We start from the raw sequence: 22,719 nt of genomic DNA, 5'->3' as shown, positions 1-22,719 counted from the left end.
CTATAACTGGATAGCCAGATCCCGAGTGCAATTGCATTTCCAAGATAGTTATCTGAGTCAGTGTTCTTGCTCCTCTCCTGCTCAGTGAAGGGATCCATTTGCGGTGGAGCTCAAATGTTATTTTGTTTTCCTGAACTACCCAGCTTGTGTTCAGCTTGTGTTGCCTAAAAATTCGAAAACAAATCTGAGACATAACCAGCTCCTATCTACCTGTTTCCAGTGAAAGAATGACCCTACCACATTGACATCTGCCCCAGGTGTGCAGCCTGTGGGAAGACGCTGAGCTGCTGGTCTTTCTTTTTCCTTCGTGTGTTCAGTCTAGCTCTAGAAAGACCTAATGTAGTAAATGTTTTCTTTATATGCAATCTTCTAAATATATGCTATCTACTACACTGTTTAGTATGAGCTGGAAATGTATATACAGAATATAGAACTGGGGGAAAAAAAAATTATATATGAGCTTGTTTCTGAGGTTCCATTCAGCCCTTTATATTTGCCAACATAACTTCTCTGCTCACAGTTAAAACTATAAAGCTATAGTTTCTGTTTGGAGTGTTGAAGGGAAGAGAAAGTCTTTCTCACAAGCTTTGCCTTTATTGGAATACTGAGGTCCCCAAGGTTAGAGTGCACGGCAGGGCAGCTGGGAATGGCTGGATCAGCGTGGGTGGAGCAGCCCTAGAGACAGGATGCTATGGCAGCGCTGCGCAGGGTGGGCTATAAGGCGCTGCTCAGTGGCAGCCTTTCATTTAAGCCCAACATCATCTCTGCTTGGAACTTTATTAACTCAGCTACAACCCTCGGTACCTGTTTGTAGCTGTTCCCCATTGAATGTGAAAGCCTCCTTTGCATATTCACTCTCTCTCTCCCCCCAGTCTTTACTCTTCATATTCAGTTCTTTGATCAGTCATCCACTAAGTTTTTTAAATATTCAGCTTTTTTAAATTACCAACCACTTACATACCTGCTTAATATGTCACTTTACCAGGAAATGAATAAGAAGATGAAAGGAGGAAAGTGACTTTTGTGTAGAAATATGGCTCAAGGTGTGAGTGGAGAAAAGAATAGTCCTACTTTATTATGTCTTATCATCTCTGAAATTATGTAGTTATTTTTCAGTCAACAAATTAACTGTGATTTTCCATCTGAAAATTATGAATTGGTTTTTGTCTGCCTTTCACTCATCTTATCATACCATTACAGCAAAAACTGGAGTTCATAATGATATTGTGGAAACTGCTGATCAAAGCTTGTTTACATGGACTGTGTTCACTGATTTGCCAAAGATGTCTCATACAGATGCATTTTAATAACTATTCTCTGCAAAACTGATTTTTCAAAAAGATTCTTTATTCTGATTACTCTGTAATCTTAGTTATCCTTGAGAGTGTGTGACTACATATATTTTTTGTTTAAAAGTTTGATCTACACTATTATGATTCAAAACGTTCCATGAAAGGAAGATACTGAAAAAAACCCCACCTTATTCATAAGGAAATATTAATTACAGCTGCAAGTCTTGCTAGTCTGATTAACAACTTATAAAAAGTTCTCAATGAATGGCTGTGAAAATTCTAAAAAGAGGAATTTTAATTCATCAATAGACATTCAAAGGCAGGAATTAAATAGGAATAGGAGTTAAAAGCCTTTTATCCTGACAATGTTTCTATTACAAGTAAGTTGTATGGATACATAGTTTTAAGATTAATTTTACATTTTAGCATTTACAAACAGGATTTGTATAATTTTGATAGCTAAGGAACATATTTTAAAAATGTGTGACTAACAAATGAGTGCTTCTCATCTACCTATCTTTCCTGAGATGTTTTACCTAGAAGCAAGTATTCCCATAAGTAGAAAACCGGTGCAATTGGGATCTAAGTCTTCCTTTGGGATTTATTCTGACATTATAAGCCTCTAGTCAGATTCAAGTGTTCAACTTCTTAAAAAAAAATAGTGATAAAATTGTCCTTTCTCTCTTTATAATAGGAAATTACTATCAAAATCATACCGTGCAGAACCAAAATTCATCTTAGAACTGTAATTCTCACCATTCAAATAAGAGCTGTTAGGAAAGGAAATACAAAGGAATAAAAGAGTACAGTAAGTCAATTTTTACAAGCTTCATGGTTCTGAATTCTGCACAGTTGGACTCACAGTAACTGAGGTTTCTAGTTCATAAATTAAGGAATCTTAAATACATTCAGATTTAAATGTTTAATGTATTTTTTCCTCAGTGTGAGACATGTTGAAGAAAGTGTAGTTTGAAGTCTATGATATGATCTTTAATTAGTCATTGATAGGAGCTTCTGCTATTCAGGAACCATTAATACAGTCAATCTCTCACGTTGTGAAACACACTGACAGCCACTCAAATACAAAAGTGTCTGAATATTATACATAAATGTATTCTTTTTATATTAAGTAAGTCTAGGAAGACAGGAGGCTTTCTATGGGGAATAAATAAATTTAATATTTTGTCCTTGTTATAATAGTTTGCTGCTGAGTGAGCAGAGACCAACAGTAGGTCCTGTGATTCTACCCTAAGAGCTAAATGACAAATTTTGATGATGCAGTTAGTGCTGTTCCATCTTACCTCTTCCTCAGGGAAAATAGATACACAGTAAAAAGCATTTTTATATTGGTGCAGCTATAGCTGCATCCATTCTAGCAATTCCATTGTAATAAAAAAAAAAGAAAATAGGAAAAATGACTACATCATCTTGAATCAACACTACTAGTAGAAAAAGTTTCCATCTTTATGCTTGCTTATAAGAAAATAGCAAACTACCCCACTGTTAAGTGTAAACCAGAAGAGGGGTTTGTGTTTGATTTGCTGTTAGTTTCCAATAGTGTTCCTAAAAAAAAATTGCTTTAATTAATTAATTAATTAATTAAATTAGCTAACTAATGTTTTCTTCTTACAGTTTGTTAACTTAATTTCAAATCCAAATAGAGCAGTGTACCAAAGCAGCTGAAGCCCCAGCACAGGTAGCAGGAATCTGGACAGCATTTTCTGTCAAGCCTTGAAGATCTGTCTGGGAACTCACATTTCAGGCAATGATTTTCAGGAAAGCCTTCCCAAAGCAAGAGCCTCTCTGGCCTGTATCTGGCATTGCCATTGAAGGGTCAGAGCCATGCAATAGCTCCAGCCTTACCAGCAGGTATCTATTCCAAAGAGTTTGTTTAATTATTGTTTGTACTATTTTGTACTGTTTGTACTATTGTCCTTCAGAATGAGAGAACTGTGACCTGATGTCTTCTTCCTTATGGATAACTTGCACTGCTGTGCATTCAAATCACCTTCTTCCATCCGCTGCTTCATAGATACATTTAAATTGAAAACACATCTTTTTAGTAACTTTTTGTAGGTTTTTCAACATATTTTAGAGATCTGATAATTTCTTTCTCCTTGTTTACTGAAAGAATATGTCTTATTATTAGCAATTATTGAAATAGAGACGAGTATGGAGAAATTTAAAACAATCTCTTTATGAAACAACACACCTTTTTCACCAAGGTGAAAAAGGAAACAAAAATCTAAGCTGTTTACTTGGCTGCTTTTACTTTTACTTAGATTGCTTTATAAAGTGCTGATAGTATGTTCTTGTAGTATATAAATCACAAAGGAATTGCACATGAAAGTACCAAAAAAAGAAAAAAAAAAAAAAGATCAGGGTTCAGGGTTTTAAGTATGTTTGTAATTCTGCTTTTTAGATTTGAAAAAAAAGAAAATCTGTCACCTTTGCATTGTAGGAATAAAAAGTCATGTTAATGTCAGTGATTATCAAGTAAGGTTATGTAGTTTTGTGTGGTTATGTAGGTTATTTGTCAAAATTCTCTCAGCCTCGCTACAGAACCACTGGGGACTTCAGTGAGAGGTGAGCAGGAGCACTGAGCCTGATCACTTGTCTGTCCTGCAGCACACGTTGTGCTCCTGCCAAGGAGGTGTTTCTGTCCCTTTACCTGCCCAAGGAGTGCGGTGTGTGACTAGAGCAGCTGCAGGACACCATCTAGTGGTGCCGAGCCCGAGATAATTACAGACTTACTGGAGCTTTCCTCACCTCTTTTTAGCTCGGCTTTCTGCTCAAACCACAGCCACCACAAGGGGAAATTCTGGTCCCTTCAGAGTTATCCAGAGTGTTCACACACTGAACAGTTAAGCATCACATTGACCATGCCTTAAACGATACGGCCATAGCACCCTTCATTCTTCCACAAAGGCACAGGAAGGTGCTTGGCAATCTGGGGGTTTGGATTGTGGGTACCTATGGTTTTGGGGTATGAACATAGGTATTGTGGAAAAATTCCTTTATTAGTATTTAGGATGCTGGGTGAAACAGATACAGGGTATCTAAAAGTAGCACAAGGGGTATCTAAAGGTTATTTAGACATACAATGTTTGCTACAGGTACCACCTGTAGTGAAAGAAATCTTTCATGAGATAAGTAATATAAAAAAAGCATTCTAGGCCTGAATAATTTCTCGTACTGGTCAAAATACAAAGATTTGTTAAGTAGAATTATTTCATGTTTGGTGTGACTAGGAAGGGAATCTAAAAAGCATTTAAGAAAATTTATTAGACAAAGGCTTTTTTCTTGTCAGAATATTATTCCTCTAGTTAGCAAAATAGGAAACTTTGGACTATAGTAGGGTTTGGAGAATTAACAATGTTGTGTTCAAAGGCCTGATAAAGTGTTCCTCACAATCTTTCACACCAAAGTCAAAATGTTATTTCCATTGTAATATAGTTTTGCAACATCCTGAACATGTACAGTCAACACCAAAATGTTGTTCAAGCCATAGAGTTTTGCAAGATAAGATCTATGACATCTTCAAAGCATGTAAGTGAGGATTTCATTATCACCTTTCCTTCCTCGGCAAGCACCTGATACAGGCAAGACCCTTTGAGGAATGGTTGGGTCTGAAAAGCCCACTGATGGAGGTAACCACATAAACGATTTCTGGATACACAACTTTTAAAGGAGAGTTGGTGGGGAGAGATTAAGAGCAGGAAAAAGAAAATAGATAGTAGGAAAGACATTGAGAAAAAAGGAGGTAACGTGATTGCTACTAGTGCATGTAGCAGTGGAAGGCAGATAATACAGGATATGAGCCTAAAGGGAAGTTGTGCAGCACTTCAGTGGTGCAGGCAAAGAGCTTGCATTTGAAACACTGAAGAACAGGAAATTGCCAAAGGGTTTTAAAAACTTCAGACAGTGGTTTAGTTGGAATAATAACATTATTAACTGACTGAAGACTTTAAAGTGGCATTTTGAGGACGGGGGACAGGAGAAGGTTGCAGTAATTGAGACAAAGTGATAACCTTAGCATGGTATTGTTGCTCATAGCTTAGGAACAAAAATAAATCCACCCTACATGCATTGCTTTTTAAAATTCTCTGTAATTTTTATACTTGAGATAGCATGGATTTTGTTATCACATTCCAAACCTTGACAGATTATGTCTGTTTTGGTATAGCACTTCTGTAATTGTTCTACTGGACTCAGAAAAAATCTAATTACAAATAAAAACTAACTCCTATGGTTCATTCTTTTTTCCTCCTTTTCTTCAGCAAATTTTAGAGTTATATTTTGTATGTATATCTGTGGTTTTTATATTGTTAATATAAATTTACAGTGTGTGTGTATGTACCTGCTCAGCAATAGTAGAAGAAGCCGGTATTATTCATTTTAAAAGGGAGGTTGGACCAGGCGACCCACTATGGTCCCTTCCAACCTGACCCATTCTGCGATTCTGAGGAAAAGAAAAAAGCCAGTTGAAAATGTTTTTTGAATGTCCATTTTTAGTAGCCTGCGAGAAGGAGCGACCAAAGTCCATGACTGATTACATCACCTCTAGTAGGAGGTTGGAGTTCTTGGCTCATACAGTCAGCGTTAACTGCAAAAGTTTGCCGAGGCTGAGTGGAAACACAGCCACGGTGTTCACCGAGCTGCAGAGCTGTGCCACTGTTCTACTGCCCCTCGCTGTCCGGTGCAGGAACGTGTCCCCACGGCTGTCACGGATGGCATCGCCACAGCTCGGCGTTTCCTGCGGCTCCCCGGGCTCTCCCAGGCAGCCCGGTTATCGCTACGCCGCTCCCTCAGCCCGGTTATCGCTACGCCGCTCCCTCAGCCCGGCCCCGCTCCCTCAGCCCGGCCCCGCTCCCCCAGCGGCCCGGACAGTGCGCTCGGACACCGGGAGGGGCCGGATGGGACCTAAGCCCCGCCCCAGGCGGTCTCTCGGGCCTGCCGACCAATGGCGTGCGTCCCCGCGCGCCCCGCTGGCCAATGAGAGCCGCTCATTTCTCTAAACTCCACCCGTTCAGCCAGCTGAGAGAGTGACAGGTGCACCCGCCCGATCCCATTGGTCCGCCTGCCACGAGATAGACAAGCCCTCGGACCAATCTCTGTGCGCGGGGCGGGGCCCACGGGGTGACGGACCCGGAGCGGCCCCGGCGCGTCAGTCCCGTCCCGAGCCATGAGTGGCGGCCGCGGCAGCACCGCCCGCCTTGCGGGGCGGTACCGGGAGTGGCGGGAGCCGATTGGCCCCGAAGGGCGGCCCGGATGTGCGGCCCGAGGGGCGGGCGGTAAATGGGGCTGTGCCGGGGGTAGCGGGAGCGGCGGCGGCGTCGGCGGGGCCTGGGCCGCGCGGGGGAGCGGCGGAGCCTCGGTGGGTGAGCGAGAGCGGCCACAGCGCCCGGCCCTGCCCGGGCTGAGCCTCCTGGGCGGAACGGAGGCGGTGGGCGCGGGGTTCTCGTCCCCGCGGTACGGGAGGGCGGCGGGGCTGTTTTGTCCCCCAGGGGTTGCGGGGTGTCTGCGCCCACGGGGCCGTCACCTGCCGCCGGGAGGGGCCGGACTGGCGCGGCCCGTTGTGCCCGTTGGGGCTGCCCCGCGCGGGGTGCGAGGGGCACCGCGGGCTCGGGCAGCGCCGGGCGCGGGGCGGCTGCCAGCGGGGCCCGGCCCGGCGGCTTCCACCCTTCTGTCCGCCGCTCCCCGCCCTGCGAGCGGCTCCGCGCTGCGGCGCGGCCGCGGCCTCGGCGGGTGACACCGCGGGGCCTGGCCAGGCTTCGCAGGACCGCTCTTAACCTCTCGTGAAGCCCGGCCGACAGGTCCCTCCGGAGCGCCCGGTGCTGGGGGACTCGGCCGGCCAACTCCCCGTGTCCCTTAGGCTGCTGTATGCATTTAAGAGCAGGTCTCATTGGCGTAGATTGCAGTTTTCTAGAGGACTGAACTCGTAGCAGCAGGTGTTGATATGGAACGTGTAAGCCGCCTGTGGAAGAAGAGTTGGCGAACAGGCTTGACTGGTCAGTGTTCCTGTTCACCGCCAGCAGCGTGTCCGGCAGGTTAAGGTGTGGGTGAACGAGCGCCTTGGGTCCAGAGGAGGTCAGGAGTGGCTGTGCTGGGGAGAAATAAGTTCCACTATGAACTGACAGCTACAGTTTCTGGGCAAGCACGTAGTAGTGTGTATGCAGCATGCACTGGTGCTCTGCTGAAGTAGTTCAGTTTGCTCTCAGATGTTGGAGTGCTCCCCTTTGATTTGTTGCTGTTTCCAGAAAATCTTTAGAAGAGTGCTCTGTTCCAGGCAGATAAAAGTTTTCTTCACATTGCTTTAGTGTTGTGTTTGATCAAATAACTCTGTAGGTGAGAGGAGAAAAATATGACACATACTGTGACAGTGGGTAAAATGAAACTTTTTTGGATGAGAATACCTAATGTAGAGCAGGAGAAGGTGCAAAAGTGAAGAACTTAAATGTTACGGTTTTGCTAGTGATAACTTTAGTTTTTTGGAATCTTTTAAAGTACTGATAAAGTATCAGATCGCTTTACACTTGCTCAGACTGCTGGCATGTATTGTGTACCTGGAGAATGTGGACATGAAGTTATGCCTGGCAGGAGGTGGCTTTTGGTCCCGCTGTGGTGCTGTGGATAAGTTAAAAGCCCTTTCCAAGAAGCAGTATTTGAAGTAATGTTTGTGTAGAAGTTTGTGTTTATCTTTGTTTAGTTGCTGTTTTACTAAAAGAAAATCAGTAGAGAAGGCAGCCATGGGAGGAGGACAGCTCAGGAGGGTTGCTGTTCCTTGCTATTCTTAAAGCAGGAGAGATCACTAGAATGTACAATGAGTGGCACACTGTCAAGCCTCTTCTGAGTGAGGCACTGTGAGTGTTGCCAGTGCTGGAGGAGAGAGAGGGGTTTTGAATGTTTTTATTTCCTTTCCATAAAACGAGGAGAGAATATTGGGTTATTTTGGGAAGCTGATGGTTTTAGTAGTTACAGCGCTGGAAGATGGTGGGTGCCTTGGGGTAGACACTGAGCCCTGTGTAGGGGTGAATGCCTAAACTGCCTAGAAATTCTACTTAATGATATCAGGCCTTGGCTGTCCTTTGCCTTCTGCAGACATAGTGAGAAATAAGATAGGCAGTCTAATATAAATTTGATGTTACTTGGTTATTGTTTTTAATACTGATTTTAATTGTTTCTATGATTATTGATGGGTAGTGAATTGCAAGGTGAAGGTACTAGAGAGCGTAAGCACTTGTGGATAAGTTTCCTTTAGAGCTACAGCTTTCTACTTCCGTGCTGCATGGGAGTGAATGTGATTAGAAATAAAGTCTTAAAACATCTTGAAAAGCTTCTTAAATGGCCCTCCTCTGGGAAACTTGTACTCTGAGCTTCTGAGTTCTCCACTGTAAACAGTATTTTAACAGATGTATGAGACTGGAGGCAGTTTAACAATACATTTAGGATGATACTGTGTATGATTTATAACTAGCAAACAACTGGATGAAAGATGTCTGTGCCAGACAACCTGTGGAAGTTATTCTTTAGCTTAACTAGAGCTAAAATAATGTTTTATTTGCTCTTAATAGCGTGTAAGTAGGCAAAGCTGGAAGTGTACTGTGATACACAGCTGCTTTCTGAAGGGTGGATCTGGTGTCTGAACTGCATTTAACATCAGTTACCAAGCTTCTAGAAAAGTCCCCTGTTTCCCTGGGAATGGTTTGGGCTGGTTTTTACCTACATATGTCATTCTTTATCCTGCTGACTCCTTTTCTCCTATCTCTGATTCCGGGATAATGCAGTTTGTATTACCTAGTCGTAAAAAAACACCAGCCCAAAACAAACAAACGAATCCTGCCCCAATCCCATAATCACTCCAAATTCCACCTAAGTGTCTTCCAACCTGTACCCGACTTCCAGCACTTTTCTCTCTTGTCAGAGCTGGAGCACTCAGGTGCTCTTTGTGCGTCAGTTCCTCCACCCTCTGGTTACACCAGAGTTTCCCGAGGAAATGTCTCGTACCTTCCTGGCCCAGTGTCTTCCTGTCTTACTTAGTCTGGCTGGTTTGATGGAAAAGGCCTGTGGCACAGGCCTCTGGCATCACTCTGCTTTCCAGACAAGAGATGGGGAAAAGTGAAAACATCTCCCTGCTCTCACAAGGCAGTAGCTGTGCTTTGACTTTCTCTCTTCAGAAAGATGTGAAATCTTCATATCATTCTCTCAACGTGAAACTCTGGCTGCTGAAGAGGAAAACGTACCTGGAGGAACCTGTTGTATTCTGGAATGTTTGAGATGTTTTTGGATGGGGAAATTAATTACTTTTCATCACTTTTCTGAAAGCTGCTTGCATTTTTTGAATGCTTGGCTGCTGCTTAGCCTAGAAGGCTATTATTTGATATTGATGTTTCTTTTAAATATTTGGAATTCCTAGACTTCCTTTGGATAAATTGTCTGGCTTTTTTTTAGTTCTTTCTTTTTTCAATAAGATTGTAATTTATTTTAATTTTAGGAAGATTTTGGTCATAATGTTTCCATTTTCTCTGTAAACCAATCAAATCAATGGTGAACATATGCTGCCTTCCTTACTGTAGTAAAAATGTAGTGTTGACCACTCTAGAAATCTGTGCCACTGGCTCTGCACCTCTCACATCATGTTAGCTGTCTTGATCCATGTTGTGCAAGTTTCTATTAAAGAAACTGATTAAAGTGCCTCAAAACCTTAAGTGACAAAGCTAAAAATGGGAGGGTGAGGTAAGGAAGTAAAATAGGAGAACTGGAGAGGAAAAAAGAGTGGAGGGAATTGGCTGTGCCAGACAAGAGGTGCTATGGATCAGAGTTCTCGAACAAGCAATCGCAAGACTTAAATAAAAAAGAGGGAGAGGAAAGTAAGGACATACGCAGCAGATGACACTGAAACTCCAAATACTGCTGAAGTCCTTATTATAGGGCTGGTGATCTAAAGAGCACTAAGCTGTATGCTCATAATGAAACCATTAAATAAGCCACAGAGAAACTTCTGTGTTCTATGGCTTTGTCTGTTCCTGGTGGTGTTCCAATGCAGATGAAAACAAAATGACACATACATGATGCAAACTCAGTGAAAGGTTCATCTCTGTCTCTGGGAATGACAGAATTTCTCAAACTGGGACACTTCAGAAATGTGCAAAGTCAACAGTGTCTGTGAGGGACAGCACTTAGCAGGGCCATAGTTCTGTCTGGTGCTGGACTGAAATGGGTGATAACTTTAGTATTTGCGCATGTAGAAGATCTTCCTAAACTGTGCTGAGCCAAAAGATGATCCTTTTCTTCTCACTGGCAAAATGAACAAGGGATGCAGAATGGAGAGTCTTTTTCTAGCAGAAAGAAGGCAGAGTTTCACATGAAAAAATAGATGTGTTATTCTTCTGGAGCATATAATAGAGCTTTGGCATTTTTAACTATTGTTGGTCTTGCGTACGTAAAGTTTTCTTCTGAAGTTACGGAAAGATAATGCTGATTGCAGAATTAGATCTGAATCCTATTTATATATCGAGTCCTGCTTATCTGTTAAATAAATGCTCATTCTGTGTACTTTTAAATCCAAAGGGCCTGAGGACACTCTGAAGACACCGAGAACTTGCAGCTCTTTATTTGGAATACACGTTATGAACCCTTTCTGGAGCATGTCTACAGGTTCTGTGCGCAAGGTATTTAATGCATGGATGCCAGAAAGTGGTGTCATGCTTGGGAGGGGTGGTAGCAGTGCTGGAAAAAACATCAGGTGATCTGCAAATAGTGTTTTACTGTGCATTTATCCCGAGGGTTGTGATCACCTTCAGTAAAAGTGTAAACTAGCTTTGAGCTGTGTTAACTGGAATGTGCCTGTGCATAGAGTCTACTCCAGAATTTGTTGACTTTTTTATCTGAGGCATCTGTAAATAGGAAACATGAAATAAAGTTGTTCAAGTGGTGGAAACACTTTTTTCTCAGGACATTTTAGTGTCTTTTATAGAGCTTAGCCATAGCGCTTGCAATGAGCTTTGACAAAACTATGCCTCCATAGTGCTGTTGCTGCTTGAGGTTGTAGCAGTAGTAAAAGCATGGGAGTTGAGGGTTAATCACTTCCCAGGTGTTCTGTACGAGGGCAAATTATGTAACATTGGTCATGAGGTATTGTTGCTCATCCAGGTCTTGGGCACTTCAAAACACCATAGCTTTAAATGCTGCCTTTAGTTACCACACGTAGCCTAAGAGTATACTGGTCTGTAACCTGCACGTTTGTCTTGGCAATCTATAGAACGATTTTGGGGTCTGTGAGTAGTACAGTGTTTATTGGCTGTGGTTTGTTTTTTTCTTCCAAGAAAAGGCAGCAAAGGCATAAAAAGGTTCCTATAGTAAAGCTACTTAAACTTGATACAACTGCCAAGTGGTGATTCTTTCACTGTGGGAGTGAGCTATAGGAGCAGTTCCAAGTGGAATGTTGATGTCTTAAGCACAGGCAGAAAGTGAAATGCATAAAACTTTGTTTTTTCATCTCAGTTTTACTACACTACTTCTAAAGAGTCTTTGAAGTCTACAGTATAAGGATGCTTGTCAGTAGAAATGATTTATCTTTGTGCACTGCGTGCTAGAAATAGATTGACTTGTAAGCTGATGTTGTATACTGTTAGGTTTCAGGTTCTAAATAAATGTAAGCCTCCTTAAGCATTTGTCCTAATCTGCAGATTTCCTATCCAGCATTAAATACTTTTGTACTTGTAGGTTGTGTTTAGTTGAACAACAATATTTATTTATATATATATATAATTTTTGGAAAATAAAATGCAAAGGGACACCCCTCCATGCCCTTCCTCAAGCAATAGAACACCAAAATCCAAGATATGTTTCATTGGCCTAACTTGTAATTACCATAATTTGGTTAAAATATGTTCATATGTTAAATTTGTCTGAAATATGGCCTATGATCTCATGATTCTCCTTTGATTTGACAGAGATCTGACACAGAAGAGAAAACATTGAGTGGAGACCTTCGATCCAGTCCCCTGCGAGCCTCTACAAAGAAACAGTTGCCTTCTATCCCAAAGAATGCAGTGCCAATAACCAAGCCTGCTTCACCTGCCACCTCCTCCCAGTCCACAAATGGAACACATGCTTCTTATGGGCCTTTTTATTTGGAGTACTCACTACTTGCAGAATTGTAAGTTTTCACTTTTTTCATCTTTTTTAGGTCACTGGGCTTATGCAGGGGCCTACTTCTTGTATGGTGTCTCTGTCATAGTCCTTGAAGGCAGTAAAAAACATTGTCTGCAGAGTTGTTTTTCTGGAGCAGCAGTCTTGATCTCTTGTGACAGAAAGGAAGAAGAAAGATGAGATTTTAAGGGGCATTTTTAGATGTTTTTCTCCGAATTATTACTTTTCTTAATCTTGAAGTTAAACGCTTTGTGAGTTTAGGTATCCTGACCAGTTATCCTAATGGCTTTTTGGTCAGAAATACCAAATACTTGAAACAATTATTGAAATAGAAGCAAGCAGATGTCGAGTGGGAAGATGCTTATGAATATATGGTGCTATGTAACGGAGTTAGGATGTGGGAGCTTCCGTCAGTTGTCACATGGAACACTTGAACACTGCCTGATACAGTTGATCAAGTGGATGTTGGGAAGTCTGTATTAATTTCTGTGATATTTAACATGAAACTTGAGGGAGGAGTTGCATTTCACCCAGTCTAGTGACTAGATTTGTAGGCTGCTGTGGGAGCATAAAAATCTGTCCTCAAAACTTTCTAGTTATATAACTGATTAGTGTCACAAAGCTGAAGGGACTTCCTCTGTAATAGACATACTGGATTCCCAAGTATGTAGTGCCTTTTGGAATGAAATCCCTGGAGTCCTTATGCAACACTGAGTCTCAGTTCTTGTATTCAACTGTTAAATTGAAAGTGAGAACTCTCAAAACATTTATCTCTTTTTCAGGGAATTGACCCTGACTTTTTAATTCAAGAAAGATTTTATTTATTTCTTTTTTCTTCTGAGTAAATAAATTGGTACTATAATGCAAATTCGTTATTGGGGAGCTAATAACAAGCACTAGGGAAATGGTAAGCAGAGAACTGTATTAATGTTTTGCTTTAAGATTCTTGTTTATTTGTGCAAGCATGTAGAGTTCAAATTAATGGACCTATATGCCAAGTAACTGGAAAACCTGTGAAGTTAATAATTTGGTTTTTGGTTTGTTTTGGCCATTGCCAGTGTAATTTCTGCTTGATCTGCAGCATAGTGTAATCTAAAACTGAAAAACCACTTATGTAAAATTGAGGTTGAAGTTTGGTCATATTTCAGCTGTGAATTCACAATTGGCTGTGAATCTGTGTTCCAAGTTACTTAATTGAATTTATTTTTTCTTCCTTACTTTAAAACTAGGGATTCAGTAGAAAATTGTTCATTTCTGTACTGACATACATTAAATGCATCTACTGAGGGAAGAGTTTATCTGCTTCTCTACTTAGTTTTATGAAGAGGAATAATGTTCTCTGCTTTAGTAAGTCTTTGAGTGGTGTGAAAAGCAGGAAGGAAGGAGTGTGATTTCAACTATATTTGTCACCCCCTTCAGTGAGCAGCCTTGGGAATTGGGAGTGAGTTTGTGGAGGAAGGCCCTGTGGGGCTGTGGGTGGCACATTCTGGATTTGCTGTGTCAGTGTGGTTGTGGAGCTCTCTGAATGCTGACTCTGATTGCAGTACCTTGGTGGTGAAGCAGAAGTTGCCAGGTGTCTACGTGCAGCCCTCGTACCGATCAGCTTTAAGTAAGTTTAAACTTACCTTTCATACTGTTTCATGTACATAGTTTTTTTTTTAGTTCATTCACTCAAGCAGTCTTTCTCACTTGCAGTGTGGTTTGGTGTAATATTCATAAGACATGGGCTCTACCAGGATGGCGTGTTTAAGTTCACTGTCTATATTCCTGATAACTACCCGGATGGAGACTGCCCGGTAAGTGGTTGTGTCTTGGCTTTTTCTTCTTTCCTGGTGGAGTGAGTATGGCTTTTTGTTAAAGCTGATACACCAATTAGTGTCCCTTTTCCTTGAATTCGTTTTGTTCACTTGTCTGGGCTCATTTGCTATGTCTTGTACACATTAGCAAGCCACTGTGGAGGAATTACATTACTCTCATTACTGAGACTGGTGTGGAGTGAACTTCCCGAGGTCAGATGTATTAGGGTGTTAAGTAATCAACCAGTTCTTTCCCTCCTCTCTTGACTTGCTACTTCCTCAGCAGGAACTTAAAATTGAAGCCCTTAAAGAGGTATCAGAATTCTTGGGTAGTGACATAATGGAATGTAAAATCCAGATACCTTTGCTGTGCTTACTATAATACTGCAGGATTTCTTGATTGTCTCTTCTAAATTACATTGAAACAAAGAACTGAAAATTTGAAGAGAACATGGTGAAGCAAAGGGAGAAGGAGGTGTTATGGTGTTATCTTCTCTCTCTGCTTTCTCCTCTTTAAGTTTCCAAGTTATTAGACGAATTTAAAAATAAAAAAATACCTTATGGAAGTCAGACTTTGCAGAGCAGCTTACCCTCTTGGGCACACTTCTTTAAGAGAAAGATTTGAGGGCAGGTGCCCACAGCTGCTGTGTTGGGTAGTTGCCTGCTTGGTGTCAAGTTTTATGTAAAGCTATCATCTTTAAAAGAAGAGAACTAGGAGGAAACAATATCTTTTAAAGGTTAGACTAGTATCTCTTAGCCAGACAACATTCTTTTGCTAGGAGAGGGCTTTAGAACCTTCCTCTTGAAACTCAGTTTTCTTTTGGAAGAATGTGTGGACACTGGAGAAAACATGCTGTACAGAGCTGAGGACACCAAGGTGTCACTGCACAGTTTCCTTTAGTGTATAGGGTACAAAAAAAATATTGATTGTAGCTGAAGTACGTAAAAAGCTTTCAGTCACAAATAGCTAAACCAGAAAAACTCCTTTAATCTGTTCTTATCTGATATTATTACCTGTGTTGGCACTAGTGCCTGTGCGGTTAACTGGATTAGTTTCCTGATTTGGTGATAGCATGTGAGAGAGGACAAGACCCTGCATGTTACACAGGTGTGTTGGGTTACAGTTTCACAGCTGGTAGAAATCACTTGCTGTTGCTTTCTTTTAACACAGTAACAATTAGTTTTAGTATTTGGAAGCAACATTTGACTAACCTTCACCCAGTGGTGTCAGCATTAGGATTGAAGTTGTCATAATGAATTTTTTTTTCTAACACAGCGCTTGGTTTTTGACCTGCCTGTCTTCCACCCGCTAGTGGACCCTTTATCTGGTGAACTGGATGTGAAAAGAGCATTTGCAAAATGGAGGTTAGTGCTGACAAATTGATGAATAATTTGAAAAGTTTATTCCATTCTTCATTGTGCTTTGTTCTTTTTAGGAGAAATCATAATCACATATGGCAAGTGCTAATGTACGCTCGCAGAGTCTTCTACAAAATTGATACAACCAGTCCTCTGAACCCTGAGGCTGCAGTGCTGTGAGTATCTTCCATGTGTATGGGCATGGCCTTTTAAGAGGTTTTGGCATAGACTTGCAGAAATGAGATTTGTAAAATTCTGTCCACTCATGGTCTCTGCCTCCAGACTTGGTTGTGTTAGGAACTCAGGTTGAGGTTTGCTAGGACTGTGCTTCTAGAGCAAACTTGTGGCTCCTTGCAGTTACTTAACACAACTTACTTTTGTCTTGCAGGTATGAAAAGGATGTCCAGCTGTTCAAAAGTAAAGTGGTAGACAGTGTCAAACTATGCAGTAGTCATTTATTTGATCAGCCCAAAATAGAGGACCCCTATGCAATCATGTGAGTACTCTGAGCAGATTCACACTGTTCAAATGGTTTGAGAGGAAGTTTTGGTGTAGTTGCTGATGGCAGCCTCTCTCTGTCAGGCTGACCGACCTGCTTTTGTTTTAGAAAAAAATCTCAAAACAATAACCAAACAAGCCTCAGAACAAGTGAAAAGGCCTGAAGCACCCACCTCCCTCAGGCAGAAATGCCCATGAATTAATATTGCTTTCTGGCTTTTCTGAGCTCAGTTTGCATGACTGTAGCTTTGGTCAGAGTCTTAAAATCCTTCTAAAGCTTCCCTGCATGGGGGATGGAGCAGTCAGCTTCATGGTGAATATGAATGGTTTTTCATGTCACATGTGCTGAATTGCCAGTTCTTAGGAATGAAAACCTAAACATTTATTGTTGAAAAGATCCGTGACAATATGTATTTAGATCTTAACTGTGTGTTTTAACACCACTTATAATTTACTTAAAATTCAACAAACTAAACAAAGGAAAATCACTGCTTTCTGCTCTCTCTGTGCTGTAGTTGGCAAAAATGCCAAGTAAGAGTTAACTATACTTTTTCCATAGTTTTTCTCCATGGAATCCAGCTATACATGATGAAGCTAGAGAGAAGATGTTGACTCAGAAGGTACGTGGAAAATTCACATTTTCACTCTAGGGAGGGTTTATTGCCTGATACAGGAAGAAAGATCCTCTGTGTACTAGAGAGACCTTTTCCCACCCCTGTTTTGGCTCAGTAGGAATGGTGGAACTGCTGTGGTCTCCTAACAAAGCAGTTATGTCACTGCTCTAACTTCAGTATGTAAAGCAATTAGTCACTTAGCCAGAAAGCTTTGTTTGTACAACTCTTGGCACACAGCAGATTTTTTTGTTTGTTTGTGGATGGAAGAGATGAAGAGATTCACTGGCAGCCTGTTAGCTTGTCCTGCACTTGTCATGGCTGTTACTATTTCTGCATTACCTGGCAGTCCCCAGCTTCTTCGTTTTCTTCTCTTGAGAGATCTTTCATTACTGAATAAAAGCTTCAGCACTTTCTTCTCCTTGCAAGGTTTCTGAACCAGCACAAGCACAGTCCCTTGCTCACTTCTCTAATGTTGCTGATTTCTGATGAGACAACGTAAGTTCACCAAAAGGTGCTGAGAGTTCCTTCCATCACAGAGTGCTTTTACTGACAGAGCAAGAACATGTTGGCTCATACAGCTTTCACCTGATGGGTGATGGGATGGGATTTGGGATTCGGACTGTTCGTGTTTTGTTTTGTTTTTTTAATTAGTGCTTTCCACTTGACAAGAGCTGGCACACAGCAATTCTGAGTCTGCTGAGTGGCCTGACAAGTCAATCCACTTGTAGTACAAAGGGATTCTGAAACAGTGGCTGCTGTCATAGCTGGACTGGCAAGGAAATGCACTCTAAATGTTTTGGTTACTGACTTGGCCTAAAGCTGTGTTATGTTTTGCTGGGGTTTTGTATAATGAAATTTTTTTTTTGTCAGTTTGAATTTGTCTTCTGCACTGCAAGCTTTACCTCATGCTCTTGCATGTCTTCTGGCATGAATGAGGTTTTTAAATTGATCTTAATACGATACACTGCCTGAGCTCAGTGTGGCAGTGCTCCCAACTGCCAGTCACGTTAGAGCCTTAGAACACATAGGAAAATATTTTGGCCAGATTGAATTCTTGATGTTCTTACAAAACTGAAGAAATACTTTTAGTATTTCTTTTGCTCATCCTTTTCTCCTTCATTCTTCATCTCCTTCTTAGCCTTTGAGTCAAGGAAAAATAATAGGTTAGAGTGCTTGAAATGGAAAGGGTCTGATGTTGTCTCAGAGACTGATAGCCAGCAGTGACCTTTCTTTTGTCCTTTCTTCATTGGGAGATGCCTGTTAATTTCTTTTTAGGTGAAAACAAACATCTTCTAGCTTTCTCTAACTATTGCATGGTACTTGGTTGCTCCAGTCATTTGTTGATAGTAATGGCCCAATTTCTGTGCTATAGGAGGTGTGTCCCAAAATGTCAGTGTAGCTGAGAACATTCCCTGTAAAAACAAGTTCCCAAATCTTCCTACAGCCGTATATGCTTGTTTATAACCCCTGAATTCCTGTTCCTTGGGAAACAGCTAGGCCATTCAGGAAGGGCAGTGCTGTCCCAGTTCCCTGCTGAGCACTTGGCTTTTGCAAGGTGTGGTTCCTGTGTGCAGCATGGGAGAGGCAGCTGCCACTGCCAGGCTCAGGCTTAACTCATCCCTTCTGTTTGCTGTTGTCCAACGTGTTATGGCAGGTCTGTCACACACTGTCACCTTTGGCACAAAGCATGGGAGGGACAGACGTGCAGGTTCTCTTTTCCTGCTGCCTTAATTTCCTTTGTCAAGTAAAAGACTTTCCATGTTACAACCAAGTCTTATGCAATTATCACTGTCTAGAGCTCGGCACACCATTCCAGGTTTGATGTAGTTGTTGTACACTTCCTGGTATCAAAATAACCCTGCAAGCTCTTCTGCTGCTTTTGCCAGCTGGAGTAGATGTCTAATTTACCAATCTCTAACTACTTGAAATCTATAGGTGCTCCAAGTTGTATCTTTCTTCTTCAATTTGAAGCCTTTTTTTTGTCTTTTAAATTGCAATAGTCAGTTCAGAATCTTTGTTGCACTGTTGAGTAATAGTAACTGTTCAAGCATTTAACTTGAAAATGTTCAGGAAGGGAAGGACCATCCTTGGAAAGCATTAGGAAACTCCCATGTTTAGCAAAGGCATTAATTGCTACTTTGGTGCATTAATTTGGGTTTCCAGCCACCTGTGGGGTGTAGTGCTCCTCCCCAGCACACCCTGCATTGCTGGGCAGAGCTACAGTGATGGGGGAGGGCTTGGATTGACACCTCTTCCTGTAGAACCAAGAAATGTGGTGAAGAGCAGTGCAGCAATGCTGGGCTGGGCCTCCAAGCAAAAGGAGTATCCTTGAGTCTTTATGGTGGGATAGGGCAGCTGTATCTGAGTTAAGTCCTGAAAACTCCTGTATTGTCAGGGTAGTTCTGCAGATGCCAGAAATTAAACCAATGGCCATCTTACTGTTCCTCTTTGAGGAGAGGAAATGGTGCCAGCTTCTTTCGTGCTTGTATGTGCTAAATGTAAAATGGATGGAGGAGGACTTGAGAGGGTTTGGGTATCTAAAAATTGTAACTGTGACTTTGTTCTCCCCAGAAGAAACCAGAAGATCAGCACTGCAAAAGCACGCACGTCTCTGGCCTGTCGTGGGTGAAGCCTGGCTCAGTCCAGCCCTTCAGCAAAGAAGAGAAGACGATGCCCACTTAGCTGTCCTGGACACCGGTGCACAAAACACTTTCTGGGGGTGGAGGGAATGTAACGGAGGGAGAAACAGCAAAGCAGCAGTTTCCTTCTTGACTACGGATTAGTAAAACCCAAATGGTAGCAGCGACTCCAGTAAACCTGTTCAATGGACTCAATTTACTGACTCTTAATGTTTTACATATGCATTAGGTTTTAAAGGCTTGCCTGGAGTTTGGAAGTCTCTCTTGAACACTACAGTACTTCTACCTGAAGACTGTCTAGGGTGGGTAATTCCTCAGGGCTCTGAAATGCCTGGAGGTTTTGGGTTGGTTTTTAAGCTTTTATTTTTATTCCCTCCAGGAATAGCAATTTTTTAAGAAGAATCTTAAATTACTGGCGGAAATATTAGTATTGGAAATACGATGCCAGAGTTAAGCTGTGTTCATGTAAACTAATATAGCAGAGTTAAACACTATATTTAATGGTTTTAAATACTTTTGGTTTCTATTGTAAATATGTTAGGATTTGAAATTGTAAATAGATGGTTCATTGACTCCATTTAGCACTTTCCAGAAGTAAAGCTGGGGATGATGTATGATGTATTATTGATTTGTAAATGGATACTGTCACTAAAGCGCACATTAGTCTGACAGGGTGAAAGCAGAATGTCAGGCTTGTTAGACTTTATAGTATAGAAACACTAAAATCAAAGCTTTTAATGGTGGTCTCTTGAGCTAATAAAATCTTAGATGGTTTTAGATTCCCTAGGTGTCCAGGGGATTTCTTAGGATAGCTTGACTAATGTGTGTTAAGAGTGACATCTTAAAATAAAAAGAAACTGTGCTCTAGCTTTTGTCCCTATTAGTCTGTGCTGTGGACATTTTGAGTCCAGTGGGAGCACCTGGCTCCCCAGGTCTGTGTAGGTGTTTGGGATGCTCATGGGATGCCAGGAGCAGCTCTGTACAGAAGGGACTCGTGTTCCACACACAGGAGAACCTCTCCAAAGCTCAAGTGAATTTGGACACACTTTTACTTTTCCTAATGCCACAGCCTGTCTGGTATGATGCCTTTTCTTGCCTCCCGGGAGTGTTGTGTCAAAACCTGTAGTGTTAACCCCTTGGAGCTGGGCTGCTTTTCCTTTGACTTCCTTTGCCTGTACTGGTGACATCAGTGACAGCCAACTGCTGTGGAACAGCCTGTAGTGACTTGTGTTTCAGGAGGGTGGGCAGTGATGTGGGGTTTGTGTTGAGTTTTCTTGTTTTGTTTTTCTCTGACACCTTAAATTCACTTGTCATTTGCAACCTGTTCTCTTTGCGAACAACTTCATGCCTTCTAAGGAAATAGACAAAGAATTTCCCAGTAGTGTCATACACTCTGACAGGAAAACCAGATGGCTTTGTGGCACTTGCCTCTGTCAGTGCTCTGTGTGGCATTTGTGTCCCAATAGCCTCAGTATTCTGGACACCCTGCAGATTATAAGGAATTGAAAGTGCCTCAGAATTGCCATGTGCCTGATCAGATTTGCAGCAGAGGACAGGAATGGAAGAACTGATTTGAAGGTGAGTGTTTTATTGCCTGGAAAAGTGCTGCTGTGTGCCTTTCAATGAAAGGATGTGGGAAAAGTTTGAAGGTGCATGTACTGGCCTGGAGTGTTGCTACTAAAATACTGTGAAATGAGTTCTGTTACTGCTGTTCTCTTTTTCTGGGAAGGCTGAAACTGAAATTGAAATGCTTCAGATTTATCATGGGTCAGGTTTTAAAGGACTTCTGGTATGAAGCAGTTGATGGGTCTGACCTTGTACTGAGTGCATGACCTGCTTGGACAGGGCAGGCCTGGAGCTAAACCAGACTGACAGTTCCTCTGTATTCAGTTTTATGATTATTCAGAAGCCTCTGTTACAGATCACTGACTTGCACGTTTCCTAAAACTCTTAGGTGAAGGACTGGCATCGAAGTTAAATCTCTTCTAATCCTGGGCCACTCCTTGGTCTGTGCTGAGTGCAGCCCAGCTGCCAGTGTTGCTGTTGGCCAGGAAACACCACAGTCAGCAAGAACAATGCCCAGGAGGAATCAATGGCAGAATAATTCTGTGAAAGTGATGGTTATTGGAGTAAGTTGTTTCTCTCTGAGCTGTCACAGACCCCTGCAAGGCTGGTCACTAGGTTGGATTGCTCTAAGTTAAATCCTAAGTTAAAGCTAACAGCAGTTTGTTGAGAATAATTTTATTTATTTAGAGAATGTAGAGTTTTGTTTGGCTTAGAATGAATAATCTGAAAAATTATTCATTAGACTGGGAAAGGGAAGAGAATGCTGTATATTTTTGTAATCAAATTTGTGTATTATAAGAAGCTGTTCCAGGAACAAGGTAGGTGAATCAGTACTGTAACAGTGCCATTGAAATCTTTTCTCCTGGATTGAGATGTTTTTCCTAGAACAGGAACATAATTTGATTGAAGAGTAAAGTCTGGCCAATACTTTGATAAGGGGATGCTTTTGAATATCATCTTTGAAATTCTTAACTCTCTGAAGTTTTACAAGGGATCTGTAAGTTATACCAGTGGAGTTTCCTACTGAGGCTGCAGTTGGATTCCAACCAAACTTTTCTAAGTCATGAAAGAAAATATTTGAAGCCACTTCAGATTTTTCTTTTCTAATATCAAGTTTATATGCCTTTTTTTTTTTTTCCTTTGGAATGCCTGTTGAAGTTTGTTGTTTGTTTTTTGTTAGCATTTTTTTTGAATTAGAAACAGCAACTTCTATCTTTGTTATTAGTTACAGCTGAGGGTAACTTAACTTGTTTTCAGAAAGGGACAGGGCCAGCAGCTGATGAAATAGTCTCAGGCCCCCTAGGTAAAAAGGCAGGGGAAAACCCATGCATCCTTTGCTGTACAAATACAGCACTGGCCCAGTGGTGGTCAGAGCTGTTCTCAACTACTTAAGAATGTTTAGAAATTTCCCTCAGTTGAAATGTGAGCAGCCAGCGCACAGGAAATAATTCTGCTGTCACTGTGTGTGAAATCTTGTGTTAGAAAGCCCCTGCAGGGATGGCAGATTGTTCTGAAGCCCTCCTGTGCTGTGCAGTGAGGCAGCCATCCTCCTCCTCTGCCAAGAGAGCAGCAGCTGGAGCTGGGGCATTCCCTGGCCCTGCCTGGTGCCTTCTGATGGAGCAGCAGGAGAGGACGTGCCTGGAACAACCATGGTGACTAAACCAGGCAGGAGTAAATCCTTTCCCTTGTGGTGTGACTAAGATGTGATTATTTTTAAACCTTTAATTGCAGTGTGGGACTGAAGTCCTTGCTGCAGACTTTCTAGCTTTGCACATACAGTGCTTTTTCACACACTAACATG

General features: G+C 41.8%; 1 protein-coding gene across 2 annotated transcripts; it reads left to right on the top strand.

Annotated features, from left to right (window-relative positions):
• Positions 1-6,518: 6,518 nt before the first annotated feature.
• AKTIP (AKT interacting protein) lies at positions 6,519-20,219 on the top strand. 2 transcript variants are annotated; one of them, XM_058845648.1, is made up of 10 exons: positions 6,519-6,669; positions 10,863-10,963; positions 12,248-12,453; positions 13,991-14,055; positions 14,142-14,242; positions 15,519-15,607; positions 15,679-15,777; positions 15,990-16,097; positions 16,659-16,719; positions 19,288-20,219. In XM_058845648.1, the coding sequence occupies exons 2-10, from the start codon at positions 10,922-10,924 to the stop codon at positions 19,393-19,395; spliced, it is 879 nt and encodes a 292-aa protein (XP_058701631.1). In that variant the 5' UTR covers positions 6,519-6,669; positions 10,863-10,921; the 3' UTR covers positions 19,396-20,219. The 2 variants fall into 2 exon arrangements, with proteins under 2 accessions (XP_058701631.1, XP_058701630.1); XM_058845647.1 differs by having other exon boundaries at positions 19,285-20,219.
• The last annotated feature ends 2,500 nt before the right edge of the window (positions 20,220-22,719 follow it).

This window comes from Poecile atricapillus, chromosome 10, assembly GCF_030490865.1.
Source record: "Poecile atricapillus isolate bPoeAtr1 chromosome 10, bPoeAtr1.hap1, whole genome shotgun sequence".
Taxonomy (NCBI): domain Eukaryota; kingdom Metazoa; phylum Chordata; class Aves; order Passeriformes; family Paridae; genus Poecile; species Poecile atricapillus.
This window is presented reverse-complemented; position numbering and strand designations above follow the sequence as displayed.

What these genes read in the sequence shown, in the direction of transcription:
- AKTIP (XM_058845647.1), top strand. Translation starts at nt 10,922, where the DNA reads ATGAACCCTTTCTGGAGCATGTCTACAGGTTCTGTGCGCAAG. An exon ending in TACTCACTACTTGCAGAATT is followed by an intron (nt 12,454 to 13,990) that starts GTAAGTTTTCAC and finishes CTCTGATTGCAG; the next exon opens with TACCTTGGTGGTGAAGCAGA. An exon ending in AGAAGATGTTGACTCAGAAG is followed by an intron (nt 16,720 to 19,284) that starts GTACGTGGAAAA and finishes TGTTCTCCCCAG; the next exon opens with AAGAAACCAGAAGATCAGCA.